The 14,827-nt window shown below is 39.0% G+C and overlaps 1 protein-coding gene across 1 annotated transcript in view; it reads right to left on the bottom strand.

Moving 5' to 3' along the window:
• Nucleotides 1-5,455, bottom strand: part of LOC137281899 (gamma-tubulin complex component 3 homolog) — a 43,977-nt gene extending 38,522 nt beyond the window's left edge. The window contains exons 1-2 of the mRNA XM_067813609.1: nt 5,262-5,455; nt 725-770 (exon numbers count right to left, since the gene is read on the bottom strand). Coding sequence (XP_067669710.1) covers nt 725-770; nt 5,262-5,346 — 131 coding nt within the window. The 5' untranslated portion in view covers nt 5,347-5,455. The remainder of the gene's footprint in view (nt 1-724; nt 771-5,261) is intronic.
• Nucleotides 5,456-14,827: the final 9,372 nt, after the last annotated feature.

The raw sequence follows: 14,827 nt of genomic DNA, 5'->3' as shown, positions 1-14,827 counted from the left end.
AAAGTGGCTAGAAACATCACTTAGCGGACCAATAGACATGAAGCTATCAGCAAAACTCACAGTAGCCTGTGATAACTGCAATCTGACTGTTATAACTATGAGTATAATTATACAAGTCGATGGTAGCAATAACAGTAATGAAACAAACATTTGATCCTTTGCTATGATAAATGACCCATGAAACACTATGTCCACAGAGTTCAAACATGACGCAATTTTTTCTCAGATGATATTGTTTTCTTAACAACTAACTTCCCCAGTATAAACATGTATGCAAAGGTCTCTGCGTGAGTGACATAAGGTGTATTGACAGCTGGTTTGACTTCACATGTCATGTTAATCTGGACCAACAATTAAATAGACTCATCATCACATCACAGAGTTAATACACATGTCAGGAAGTCACCGGTTGCCAGCAGTTGAAAGACTTATCAATAGGAAACCCAATAGCTTTGAAGATCAGAAAATACATGGACATAATATTTTAGAAATTGTGTTTCTAATCTCAGAGTGTTGACTACCTGTCTTACTTGGATAAATGTCAAATATATGATTCTTGACATCATGAACAAGAGATTGAATTAATGAAGGGATTTAGTTCAATTCACCATATAGGCAAGTGAATCGTCATAGCCCTAATTTTCACCATGGCTTACTTAGCTACCATGAAGAGGGACCACTAATCCTCTATATTATCATTGAAGTTTGAAGTATCAGGTGTTACCTGCCGAGTATACGCAGAGCAAACTGGTAATGAGGAAGCACAGCATCTGTGAAGTAAACAAACACAACAATTACAGCAACTGTCATCATGCTTCCATCCCTGCATGTCCAGGTTAGAATACTGATCTTCAATAACCCTCATTTGTTGTAAGAGACGACAACTCAGATTGGGTGGCCAGACTAGCTGGCTTGGTTGACACATGTCATTGGTTCCCACTTGTGCAGATTGATGCTCATGGTGTTGATCACTGGACTGGCTGGTCCAGACTTAATTAATTACATACTGCTGACACATAGTTGGAATGTTGATGAGTGTGGCATAAAACCAAACCCATTCATTTACACTAACTACATAATGCTTCACACTAGAAAATGGCACCTACATAATGGGGTTTGTAAATAACTGAATCTTTTTCAAGACAATCTTGTGACTGATGTCATGAGGAGTGATTTGCATACATACAATGGCATCCAAAGTCCTCAGTCACAAAATCTCAACCTGTTATCCTTGAATTTGCCACTTAAACTAAGGCTAAATACAAACCGTGAAATGTTTCTCTGGCATCAGCACGTCACTCTTATTTGTGCTCGTAACAATTTTTTATTGCCATTTTAAAAAAATAATTTTGACTTGGCCTCATCCCGATCATCCATTAATCCACATTAAGAATGAGTCTCTGTAAGAATGAGTGTGTTAAATCTACTACTCATTATAAGGTGCTTAACTTCCCAAGCTGTATTTCTGAGGTAAAGAAAGTAATAATGTGTTCCTTTCGCTTCACTTCTTTTTCTATAAAAGTCACATTTGAACATAGAGAGATTAGCGTGGGGTTTCCATGATGGTTTATGATTGCAAACAACTATTAATCGATAACCAACTTCTGATAATTGATCAGTTTATTGAGAAAGACAGCAAACACTAATAACTTGTAAGTAATCTTAAACCTTTGTAGAGGCATCCTGCATTTCAGTAAAAACGGTACTAATAAACAGAATAAGTATAGAATTATAGAATAATTAACTTGTATAGTGCTTAATGTCCAGGCTGGGCCTGCTCACTGGCACCATGTGGTATGTACTTGGATTTATCTGTGTGCATTCAACACATCTTAAAGAAAAATATTCAAACACCTCTTAATTTAAGAAGATTACAACTCTTTAACTAAGATTTAAATCTAAACACAATAACATGTACTTTTCCTTGTCTGCCTGATAGATACTCTTCTCTTACAATCTTGGATTCATCAATGACTTATAAGATTTCTTTTACAAGCTACAAAATCAAAGACTCTCATACAATACTGGTGGCTTGCCCACCTTCAAGGCTTGACTACTTAATGTACACACATTGAACAACTTGATACTGAGCTTAGTGTGATGCATAGTATAAATCTAGAGCTCAGTTACAGCGTTTGCTGTCAGCTTTGTCATATAGGTCAGTGTTTCATACACGAACCTGGCATTACCATAACAACCATCATTCACACGGAAATGTGTCCTCTTAGCAACACAATCTACGTAAACTCACATTTTCCACATCAATTTCACAACAATAACACTAATCTTGACTTTCAGATTTATGTGAGTCCAAGAGTGAGCATGGTTTTATGTCATTTCTGCAATATTTCAGCAATATTCAGCCAATATAATGCTGCGGGAGACCAGAAATGGGCTTGACACATTGTACCCATTCAGGGAATCGAACCTGCGTTATCAGCATGTGACATTTAAGTGACAAGGTAGAATTCTAAAGTTGTCAATGAATCTGTGGTGTTCAGAAGTCTGTCAATATTGATATTATGGCTAATGACTCAGAAGTGACAATTGCTGAACAGATGCTGACACTCATAGACTGCTGTTTTGACATTCACCAGGGTTCGTACAAGTCATCAGCAATCAAATGTAAGACCTTTTCTTACATGGACTAAAAAGTGATTTTAAAGAACTGTAGAAACATATAATTATTATATTTAAGTGGTTGAAGTGAGTGAGTTGGTTGCTGAAGGCCTATTCTACCCCAGACCTTCATGGATCATAAGTAGCTGAATACACAAATAGACAAATGCAGAAACAACCATTTGAACTTAAACCATCTACTCATGGCTACATCACTGATCTGGGGAAGTTTTGATTTGTGATGGAGATTAATTAACACCTACCATCATTGCAAGGCATTATTAGATACTATTGTTTCCTGTGAAATCATAACTTGGCAAGTTTTCCTAAATGTAGAGCCTTTTGGGGTGAAACCACCAGCAATTAGTGAACCAAAGAAGTGATGGATAAGCGCATTTGTGGTTGAATATATTTCAGTATTCGAGATACAGTAGTGTGAGGAGGTTTCTACAACCAAAAAGTAAATGTGGACATGTTGTGCATGGGATTGTAGGCAATTTCGACAGCTTGTTTGTTCATGAATGCAGAGACATAATCTCAGTGTTCGCTGTAGATAAAAAGGTTTGCTAAAACGCATAGCTCTTGGAATCTTGTGTGTGTATGAAGTGGCGAGGTCTCAGTTGGGTCTGGGGGGTATATCCCACTGTAGAACTGTAAAATTTGCATGCATTTTAAGCATATTATCATCACCCGCAAATCAAATTAGCTGAGAGAAACTTTATTTTGTTTTGTTGTTTCCTTGGGGAAAGTAGATTTTAGTTGTTATCTGTTGTGTTTCACGGACCATCAGTTCACACGTCCACACATCATCATCATTATTTTGAGGAAGGTTCAACTTAACTTACACACATTCAACGGATTCTTAAGTTTCATAAAGAATATGGGGAGGTGTGGCTGACAACATGTGACTTGAAAATCAATGTACTATGGGTAACTACATGAGGTATGAACTTGTGACATATATGGGCATCCACAGTTAAAGGTCACATGCAACCAAAAAATCAAACAAGCAAAACACAGTTAGCACTTGTTCATGATATGTAAGATGCATTGCTGATTAAGAAAAAACAAATAAACAAAATTAAAAGCATATATTCGCAAATCATATGTACAATATTTAATATTTTGTACTTGGGTTCACATCCCTCGAAACTAAGCAGCCGCAACATGGAACCCAGTCAGAGCCAGTGGATGTGCACTCATGTGTAGAGACATCTCGTCATTGGCCACTGGCTCATTTGCCAGATACGCATAGCCAGCCCTTTATTTATGGCTTACAAGCCTGATAAGTGTTAATTTCAAATTGCATGTGGTCAGTGACTGAAGTTGTGCATTGCATATTGTCATTAGAACACAGGCAGACATATAGGTGTCAACAAACCAGACATAGAGTTTTCTTTGTGACAGACTCTGCTTATCACAATCAACATGTTAATTATGTAACAAGTAGATTATTTACTTGTTTGTGTACACAACCAAGATTAGACTACAGCTCATGTTTAAAGTTCTGTGAACCTACTCACTACGCATACGAGTGCAGCACAGCACAGCTGTTGAAAACACTTGGAAAAAATTAGTGAATCATTTCAACTCCAATTTCACTGGCTTTTTCCAACTTTATAGGTTGAACTGGCATTTTTGATGATTTGTTTTGGTAAGTGTATACTGAAAGCTATCAGAATCTGCCATGTTGTTATTTTACATTGCATGTGACCTTTAAGAGTTTTGCAAGCCATCTTGAGTGGCCCCTATTTATAAATCTGGGCAATTCCAAGTTTTGGTGACAGCACCATGTCAAAACAGAACATGTTACATTTCAGTATCATAAGAGTTAAGGTAGTAATTTAGAAATGTAACAATCCTGATTGCAGAACATACAGGTAGAAAATACTGTGAGTGAAATGTAGATTTATTTGCATGAAACATGCTGGTTTACGCTCTAACGTGAACACTGAATTTGGAAAAGTAATGTTAGTTTCATTGCTAGTGCAATGACAAGCCACAGAAAAATGGTATACAAAATCTAAACTTCTAATTTGAAAATGGGGCATGGACTCCTTTCCTTATGCCCTTTTCAACATCAGTTTAGATGTGAAGTGTTCGAGGGAAATACAGACATTATGTAAACTTTGTTGACCAGTGCCACACTCTGCGATATTCCAGCTATATGGCAGTGGTCTGTAGTTAATTGCATCAGAAAATTCCAATGACTAACAACATGAGCATCAATCCATAAAATTGGATACATACGATGACAATTGTAAACAAAGTTTGCGAGTCTGACCATCCGATCCTGTCAGCTGCCTCTATCAACAAGCATGGGTTGCTGAAGACCAGTTCTAACCTGTATTCTAAACCAGGTATTTTGTGTAAAAAACTAGTTTTTACTAATTTTTATAACATTTACTTGTACGTGTTCAAGTCCAACTGATTTTTCTGAGCAATTTTAAGGGATGCAACGTTTACTGCATGCTCGATAGACATATTACACTCGCATACATTTCGTCATTACAGTGTCATGTAACAGTATGAAACAAAATAATGCCCCTTGTGCGTAATGTTAGAATCACCGAAATGCCGACAAACTAATCCATGTGAAAATATGTCAAAACTGTCAAGCAAGATTATGCATGTCAACCTACCATCTGACAAGCCCGTCACTTTACAACACAGCCGTTGCAGCATAGCCGACGGCGAATTAAGATCACTACTGTGTCTTGTAGTCATGGTTGTGTTGTATAAAACCTAACAAGTATCAAAACAACTGTATGTAAACACAATTAGATATCCAAACATAACTCTCCCTTTCGAGATCCCGCCATACTGCAAATTAAGTAAAGCTAAACCTCTTCGTATTTACTGTCAGTTTCGTATTCGGTCTCATTATTGTTGCAATGTAGACAGTGACCATCAAAACTAATGAGAACACACACTATAAAAATCAATTTGAGCGTATTATTCATAATGTTAGTGCACGTTTCTATGGATTGAAATGCGAAACTATTTTGTGGAATTCGGCTGGAATGACGAATCTTACACAACTGAGTTCGAATCCTCATGACCGTATCAGGCTGATAATGTCGACTAACGCGTACATGTCATGTTGGTGTTATAAAATTTCACATTCATAAATCCATCAAATAATACAAGTCTTTATACCATCAGTGTGACCACAAAGAAAGAGTTGGATTTTTAAGACAACCATTATGTAACCATACATGTGGGTATCCTCCTAACATCACTGAACAGAGAAGGGTGTCACAGACCCTGAAGTTTATGTTTCGTCCATTGTTATTGTTTTTTCCTAGACCAGAGATCATATAACAGTCTGTTGTATGGTCAGTGCCCACACTTAGAAACATTGCATCTTAATGAGTGCAGGATATTAAGGATTAAGTCTGGATCATAAATCTGACCATATTATATGGTCTCTGATGGCATGCATTCAACAAAGTCAAAGGTCCAGACTACTCCATCCCTCAATGTCACCTGTATGCCAAACATTGGTTGCTGGGAACCAATTCTGTAATCCCCATGGAATACATAATAAGTTATTCAATATGTAATTAGAAAGTGTTCCTGTGTTAGACTAATGTCTGTCTCGGAAAACATATTTTTGTCCAGACAAAACATTTTAAACTGAAAAAGAGCCACTGAGATTGGGGGAGATTCAAAGCTTGAGGCAAATCTAGTCTTGCTTCATTTTATCATTTGCCTACAGAAAGAGGAGGTGGGAAGAGCATATTTTGTGGTTCATAGAAGCTGTGAGAGACCAGCCATGTGTAAAATATTGGTGAAGAAGACTACAGACAACAAGCTGTAGTATTGACTCAGGTGAGTATGCAGGTTACCACTGTTGCAGCTGTCACTGTCCACTGAGATGAACACAACTCTTATGGATGCAGATATGGCAACATGTGGTACTACGTACAGCACACCGGAACAAATCAGACCAAGTTGAGTTGGTCACAAAGAATCCTTAAATAAATAATGATTTCAGCTGGCTGAACCCTGAGGAGACACTGGACTTATTTCCAGCTCCACATGAAAGCGTCTGTCAAACTTGAGGTGTTTCCTGGGCAAGGTAGCCTTCTGGTTAAAGTGTTCTGTCATCATGAACCAGGTTAGGCCTGGGCTTCATTTCCCACATCCATACAGTGTGTGAAGCACTTTTCTGACATTGCCTGCCATAGTACTAGTGGAATACTGCTGATAGTGAAGACTAACATTTAGTCTCTGAAATGAACTCAGTTTACAGAAATACATGTATACAGTTCCGAAATTATACTCATAAAATGTAATACAAAGGATCCCAAAGGCTTTCGCCATTTTCAGAGAGGTAATCTAGTCTTGCATGGGCTATATTCCGTATGTATTTTTCACTGTCTGTATGACTCGGTACTAATAGCCTCCACACCTGGATAGGTAAGCAACTTTTAGTGAAACATGCCTGTTACCTGGTAATGTGATTGTTCACATGGCACCTCACAAACAGCTTGAGTTGCATACTCCCCAGGGAGCTGAGATTCAGGGCAAAGGGACACTGATCCATTGGCGGGGTAATACTGCTACTCTACAAACATATATTGTTAGGAGTTTTAAAGTGGATTGTTGTTCTGGTTGTTGTGGATAATTACTCTTGTCATGATGGCTGACTCAATTAAGGGTAGTTTGAGAATGAAATGCTACACGTTACCAGTGTTTCTGTAAGCTGCCAAGGTTGGACAATCAATCTTCAGTAGCTGAGTCACCTCACAGGTAGTATATAATAGATATACTCCATGCAGCCCATATAACTCCATGCTGACTGTAACAGACATACCCAATGCAGCCCATACACCTCCAGGTAGTCTGTAACAGATATACCTAGTCCAGATCATACAACTGCATGTTGTCTGTAACAGACATACCCAGTGCAGCCCATACACCTCCAGATAGTGTGTAACAGATATACCTAGTCCAGATCATACAACTGCATGTTGTCTGTAACAGATATACCCAGTGTAGCCAATAAAACCGCATGTTGTCTGTAACGAATATACCCCATGCAGCCTGTACAGGTCTAGAACGTGTGGGAAGTCTGTCACCATAGTTTCTAAAAATGAAGAAATTTTCATTTTATTTTATGTATCTGACTTAGAAACTTCTTGTTTTTGAAAATATGATGAATCTAGAGACCAGGGGTTCATCTAGTCTCCACTGTATAGCTCATATAATTCTAAGGATCAAATTTATTAAATATCCATGACCATGACTTACATGTGTAATGTAAACCAGTCCAAATAAGTACAAGCTAACATAGACAGATGTTATTTGCAATAGATTACATGTAGAGGTATGTGAAAATATTTGTGTTCCTTAACTATGTATCTATATAAAAAATATAATACCTAAAACCATTAAATCGTTCACGTATATATAGAATGCTTAGGTATATATAGAATGCTGAATATATTTAGTGACATGAAAGGTCAAAATCTGGCATGTTTCAGCAAAACTTCAGCTTTGATTTATAAATTTAAGTTTCCATTTGTACTGTTATAACTTGTTCTGTGTGATTGAGCTATGTTTTGTGCCACTTTCACGAATATTCCAGCAATATCATGGAGTGGGGCACCAGAAATGGACTTCACAGATTGTTCCCACTTGGGGAATCAAACCCAGGCTTTTGGTGTGACAAGCAAGCACTTTAACCATTAGGCTACCCCACCACGCTTGATATGTTTAATATCAGTGTTGGCAAAAGCATTCGTACAAGTTATTGAAGATTATATTTAGGACCAACTTCCACATTGTGCATTTTTACTTGAATAGGGAACAACCAACCCACAACATTGACTTGTTCTTAGTACTATCAGGGGTTCAGAATTTGTTTTTAAAAGTCATTTGTCACTGACTTTAAGAAAGTAAATTGTCCTGACTAATTTTCTAGTTACCCTGATTTTCATGACATAATCATGATGATGTAACATATGTCATATTTGGGATTTCACTTTCTTAGTAAAGTACAAATTCTAGCACTTTTTCGGTTGAGTCCCATCCGGGATTCGAACCCGCACCCTCAGAGTCAGGCACCTAATCGCCAGCACACAAAGTCAGCTGCCTAGCCTGCTCAGCCACCGCGACTTCCACTAATCATAGCTTTCGGCCGTGGGAGCCGTGCCAATTTACACTCATCAGAGGGGTACACAAAGTACGCAGTCTAGACTACCAGTTGTCCGACTTTCATTTTGTGGAAGTCGCGGTGGCTGAGCGGGCTAGGCGGCTGACTTTGTGTGCTGGCGATTAGGTGCCTGACTCTGAGGGCGCGGGTTCGAATCCCGGATGGGACTCAACCGAAAAAAGTACTAGAATTTGTACTTTACTAAGAAAGTGAAATCCCAAATATGACATATGTTGCATTTGACCACTTTCTAAATGGCATCGTGTAATCATGATGATGTAATTATGAAAGAATAAATCAACATGATATTTGATGTTAGTGTTTAGTGGATTATTTATTGAGGAGTGATAAATAGCAAAGAAAGATAATTCTATTTTATTATCATTGTTAAACAGCTACTTTTTCAGCAGGTATGAAATGAAATCCAAGTTTACTTGCACTATGAAACCACAAGCAGAAATTATCTAGCAACCCATCGACAAGTAAGATACCACTATTTGACTGCCCGAAATGAATACTGACTTGCCCCAGGCATTGGGCGATTGAGATTTTTTAACCTCTGACTATACATCACACAGATGTTTTCCCAAGGACATATGTCTTAAAATATTTAATTAACTCTAAATTACATATGATAAATCATAACATTCAATACATTGTCATACATGTACGTTTACATTATGGAAACTTCCTATTTTCCACAAGAGATTCAGGTGAGATATTTGCATGGAATTTGAGCATTTGCTTTGTCTGTGAACATTGGTCGATGTGATCTTACACCTTCCCAGCAAACTGTGAAAACACCGGTATCAACTGTGAAGTATGCTTGTGCATAACGACTAAACCATTGATGATGAATTTATTAATTCAGTACATTTTTCAGGGTATCGTTTAACAAAACAAACTGCAAAATTATTCATCGGCAATGTTGTTAATTGAGTAAGTGAGTTGGGTTTTACGCCACTTCTAGCAATATTCAAGCAATAACACATCAGGGAACACCAGAAATGGGCTTCACACATTGTACGCTTTAACAACTAGGCAACGCCACCACCCCTGTTGATTGAACATCAACAAGTGGTTTGTCAGATCCAATTTGGGAGGCAAGTCATACTGATGCAGTAGGTGGGTGCTCATAATTTCAATCACTGGTCTGCCTTGTTCAGACTGTTACATCATATAACTGGCCACTGTGATATAGATACAGCTCAGGGGTCGTTATATTTATATTATGTCTTCATTCATTCTACTAATTACCAATACTAATTATCTAGGATCAGTTTGTATCTGTGCCAACAGTTGAGTAGCATGTGGTAGTAAACATTTACTCACTATTGTCTCCCCATGAGACATTCCAAATTTGTGTGTAATGACAGTACATACATTTAGCATTATAAACAAACTAATTCATAGTACAATATACTTGCAATATCTTGTTTCTTTTGTGCTGTTTAATTTCACACCCATTTCTTGGATAAACACCTACAATTGCTAAAAATAGCACTTTAAGTACACTGTACCAGGAAATTGATAGGGAAAGGCAGTGAAACTGATAGGGAAGGGAGGTAACTCCTTCAAACCATCAATGATTTGGACAGTAACCAGAAACAGTGATCACCTGATTCAAAGGAGTGTGGACATGATACTGGAGTGACTTGATTTGGCTGACACACAGTCAACATGTTCAGTTCATCTGAAATTCTGGTGGTCTGCTGCTGGTATTTTACAAAAGTAAAATGAATTGTACAATGAAAAAGGCAAATAGTCTCATACTGTTATTGATAAATGAAAAAAATCAAAACAATCCTCCACACAAAAAAGTATATATTCTTTCATTCACTGCCTCACCCACCCATCTACTTTCACAACTGTCTCTCATCAAGTAAGACAACCACTCACTCACCAGTTCATCCCCTCATCAAGCCAGACAACCACTCACTCACTTCATCCCCTCAAGCCAGACAACCACTCACCCACTTCATCCCCTCAACCCAGACAACCACTCAATCACAGTTCATCCTCTCATCAAACAAGACAACCACTCACTCACCAGTTCATCCTCTCATCAGGCCAGACAACCACTCACTCACCACTTCATCCTCTCATCAAGCCAGACCACTCACTCACTTCATCCCCTCAAGTCACACAACCACTCACCACTTCATCCCCTCACCAAGCCAGACAACCACTCACTCACTTCATCCCCTCAAGCCAGACAACCATTCACTCACAGTTCATCCTCTCATCAAACAAGACAACCACTCACTCACCAGTTCATCCTCTCATCAGGCCAGACAACCACTCACTCACCACTTCATCCTCTCATCAAGCCAGACCACTCACTCACTTCATCCCCTCAAGCCAGACAACCACTCACCCACTTCATCCCCTCACCAAGCCAGACAACCACTCACTCACTTCATCCCCTCAAGCCAGACAACCACTCACCCACTTCATCCCCTCAACCCAGACAACCACTCAATCACAGTTCATCCTCTCATCAAACAAGACAACCACTCACTCACCAGTTCATCCTCTCATCAGGCCAGACAACCACTCACTCACCACTTCATCCTCTCATCAAGCCAGACCACTCACTCACTTCATCCCCTCAAGTCACACAACCACTCACCACTTCATCCCCTCACCAAGCCAGACAACCACTCACTCACTTCATCCCCTCAAGCCAGACAACCATTCACTCACAGTTCATCCTCTCATCAAACAAGACAACCATTCACTCACCAGTTCATCCTCTCATCAGGCCAGACAACCACTCACTCACCACTTCATCCTCTCATCAAGCCAGACCACTCACTCACTTCATCCCCTCAAGTCACACAACCACTCACCACTTCATCCCCTCACCAAGCCAGACAACCACTCACTCACTTCATCCCCTCAAGCCAGACAACCATTCACTCATAGTTCATCCTCTCATCAAACAAGACAACCACTCACTCACCACTTCATCCTCCCATGAAGCAAGACCACTCACTCACCAGTTCATCCTCTCATGCAGCAAGACCACTTGCTCACCTGTTCACCCTCTTATCAAGCCACACAACCACTTACTTACCACTTCATCCTCTCATAAAGCCAGACCACTCTCTCACTTCATCCCCTCATCAAACCAAACAACCATTCACCACTTCATCCCCTCATCAAGCTAGACCACTCACTTCATCCCCTCATCAAACCAGACAACCATTCACCACTTCATCCCCTCATCAAGCCAGACAACCACTCACCACTTCCTCCTCTCATCAAGCCAGACAACCAGTCACTTACCACTTCACCCTCTCATCAAGCTAGATAACCACTCTATCACCAGTTCATCCTCTCATAAAGTCAGACAGCCACTCACTCATCCACCCATCTACTTACCCAACACAGTCACTCAGCATGCCAGACAACCACTCGCTCACCCACTCAAACCTGTCTCACTGCAAGCCAACCACTCACTCAGGATCTGCCCCAAAGAACGTGATCATACAGATGCAGGTGTCAAGAGTTGAGGAAGGATATGAGGACAGGAAGCAGATGACTACTGGATATAACATGACCTCCGATACAAGGATATTGCAAACAGCTAACAGCTCAGTAACTAGGTTCAGAAGGAAGCTGTTGCAGGAACAAAACAATTCACTTGAGGACAACAATGGTATTTTGTCATGTATACTGAATGAAATTATTCATTGATCTATCCGTCAAAGATACATGAAAAATTCCAAAGGTTTCAAACAGGAATTTTCATTTGTGTAATGTACTTTTCACCTTAAGAATGGTCCAGTGTAGAGGACGCAGGTATGGTAGAATCTTAAGGTCGATCCGACATACAAAGGTATCAAGTTGGACTATCATTATATCCAACAGTATGACTGCTCAAGCACCAAGCAAGGGAATCACCCAGACTAGACTTATCTCTCCAGTCATGAGATGGTTTTATTCCCAGAGGTCTTTTCATTGCTATTCAAAAACATGATGAATGAAGCCATTGTCATCTTAGAAAAAAAGTGGTGAAATTAGTACTTATTTGGGTATTTTTATGAGGGATCTACTGTCAGTGAACTTAATTCTGAAAATACAGCAAAATAAAAACTGTTTAATTACTTTCATTTCGACAGTTGGTTTCAGTTAGATATGAGTGACAAGAATCAGTTGATTTCAGTTAGATATGAGTGACAAGAATCAAGTCAGTGCCCAATCTCAGCAAACTGACTTCAAAACCTCATTGCTTGTAAACTCATATCTAATAAATACCTGTCTCTAAATCTGACACAATTTATTAATGTTTAGGCTGAGCATGAAAACAGGCCCCTTTTCATGGAAAATAGTGGCCAATAAAGGAAATCAAGCCAGTGTTTTAAACACAGGCATTCCTAGTGTGCAAGGGCCCAAAGTGTTAATTTGGTGATAAACTTTGTTATGTATTTGTGCCCCTGGGCACTGCATTGTCAACTATTTTCAGTATGTTACAAGTTTGTATGTTTTTTACACCACTTTTAGCAATACTCCAACAATATCATGGTGGGGGCACATCAGAAATAGGCTTCACATATTGCACCCATGTGGGGTATTGAACTTGGGTCTTCGATGTGACGAGTCAATGCTTTAACCACTAGGCTACCCCATTGTCCCATAATACACTTGAGAAAGTGTTTCTGTAGCACTCTCTCATGAAAGTCCCTACATTATCTCACACTGAACTGAAGCAAACATGACATCATGCTGGAGTATGACATCATGCTGGAGTATGACATCATGCTGGAGTGTGACATCATAATACAATGGACAATGTCTCACCCTTTAGTCCATACTTAATCCTAACTCGTGCTATCTTACACGAAATATCACAGACTTTAGTTTTAACGCTGCTTTTTAGCAAATTCTGGCAATACCTGGTAGGACACAAGGAAAGAGCTTCTCACTTTGTACCCTTGTGGGGAATCAAACCCAGGTCATCAGTGTGACAAGCAGACCCTTAAATCATTAGGCTACCTCGGTGTCCCACATCATAGTGGGGAGAGAATGACATGCTTCATGTCCATGACCTTCATATGGCTGTATCACAAAATGAGTTACAGTTTTGTATTTTGGTATTTTACCAAAATGATTCCCCCATGCAAATTTTGTATGCATAAATGCTAGGAGTGCAGAAAAAGAGAATGCCATCTGAGTGTCTGTTAATATACTTACAAACATCTGCGGCTTGCCGAGGACAGTTTTACTTTTATCAACTAGTGATAATCTGTTTAATATCAAAAGACATGAGCTTGAGATTCTAATTACCATAAAAATCACATCATTAGTTTTCAGTGAAAAATGTACTTCTCTGAACATTGAAGTACCATTAAACTTGCAGTGCAGCCATGTCATAGCACTGTGACGTCATTAAGTTTTTGATGCCATAGCACTGCGAGTCTTGTAACTGATGATGTTGGGACATTGTTCAAAACATGGTACTTCACACAAGCAATATCTCCCATGGAACCACTATTGGGTGACTAATACACACATGCAAATTTACTGTTAATGAACCTAGATCACACTGATGAAGGGGGGTAGGGGGTGGGGAATGGGGTAAGGGGGAGGTCTTTTGTCATCTATTGTTTCCAGTGGAAAGATGTCTATGGCACCAGGAAATGCACTTTGAGGGTATTTAAGAAAATGGTCACTATGAGTTGATACCATTACTAACTACATATATATTTCACATTTAACATTTTATTACAGACTTACGGTCATAAGCAGATTCACTTTGCAGTGTGGTTAATGTGAAAACTCAGATTAAACTTAGAAACTGAGAAAAAGGTTCCTAATTTCATGTATCTTAAACAAACAATGGCCAAGCAAAGAAAACAAATCTTTCATCAATTTGGACGCTGTGGTCAAATTGGCTTCTGAGGATATGACACAAAATAAGTCATAATGTAATCACCACGTGACTTTCAAATAGGTGAACTCTGAATTCATGTAGATATGACATGTCAGTGTTATTAGGTTTATTAGGCAGCAAATACACACTTGAGATATAAAGCTTGG

The sequence above is a fragment of the Haliotis asinina genome, chromosome 4 (genome assembly GCF_037392515.1).
Source record: "Haliotis asinina isolate JCU_RB_2024 chromosome 4, JCU_Hal_asi_v2, whole genome shotgun sequence".
Classification (NCBI taxonomy): domain Eukaryota; kingdom Metazoa; phylum Mollusca; class Gastropoda; order Lepetellida; family Haliotidae; genus Haliotis; species Haliotis asinina.
This window is presented reverse-complemented; position numbering and strand designations above follow the sequence as displayed.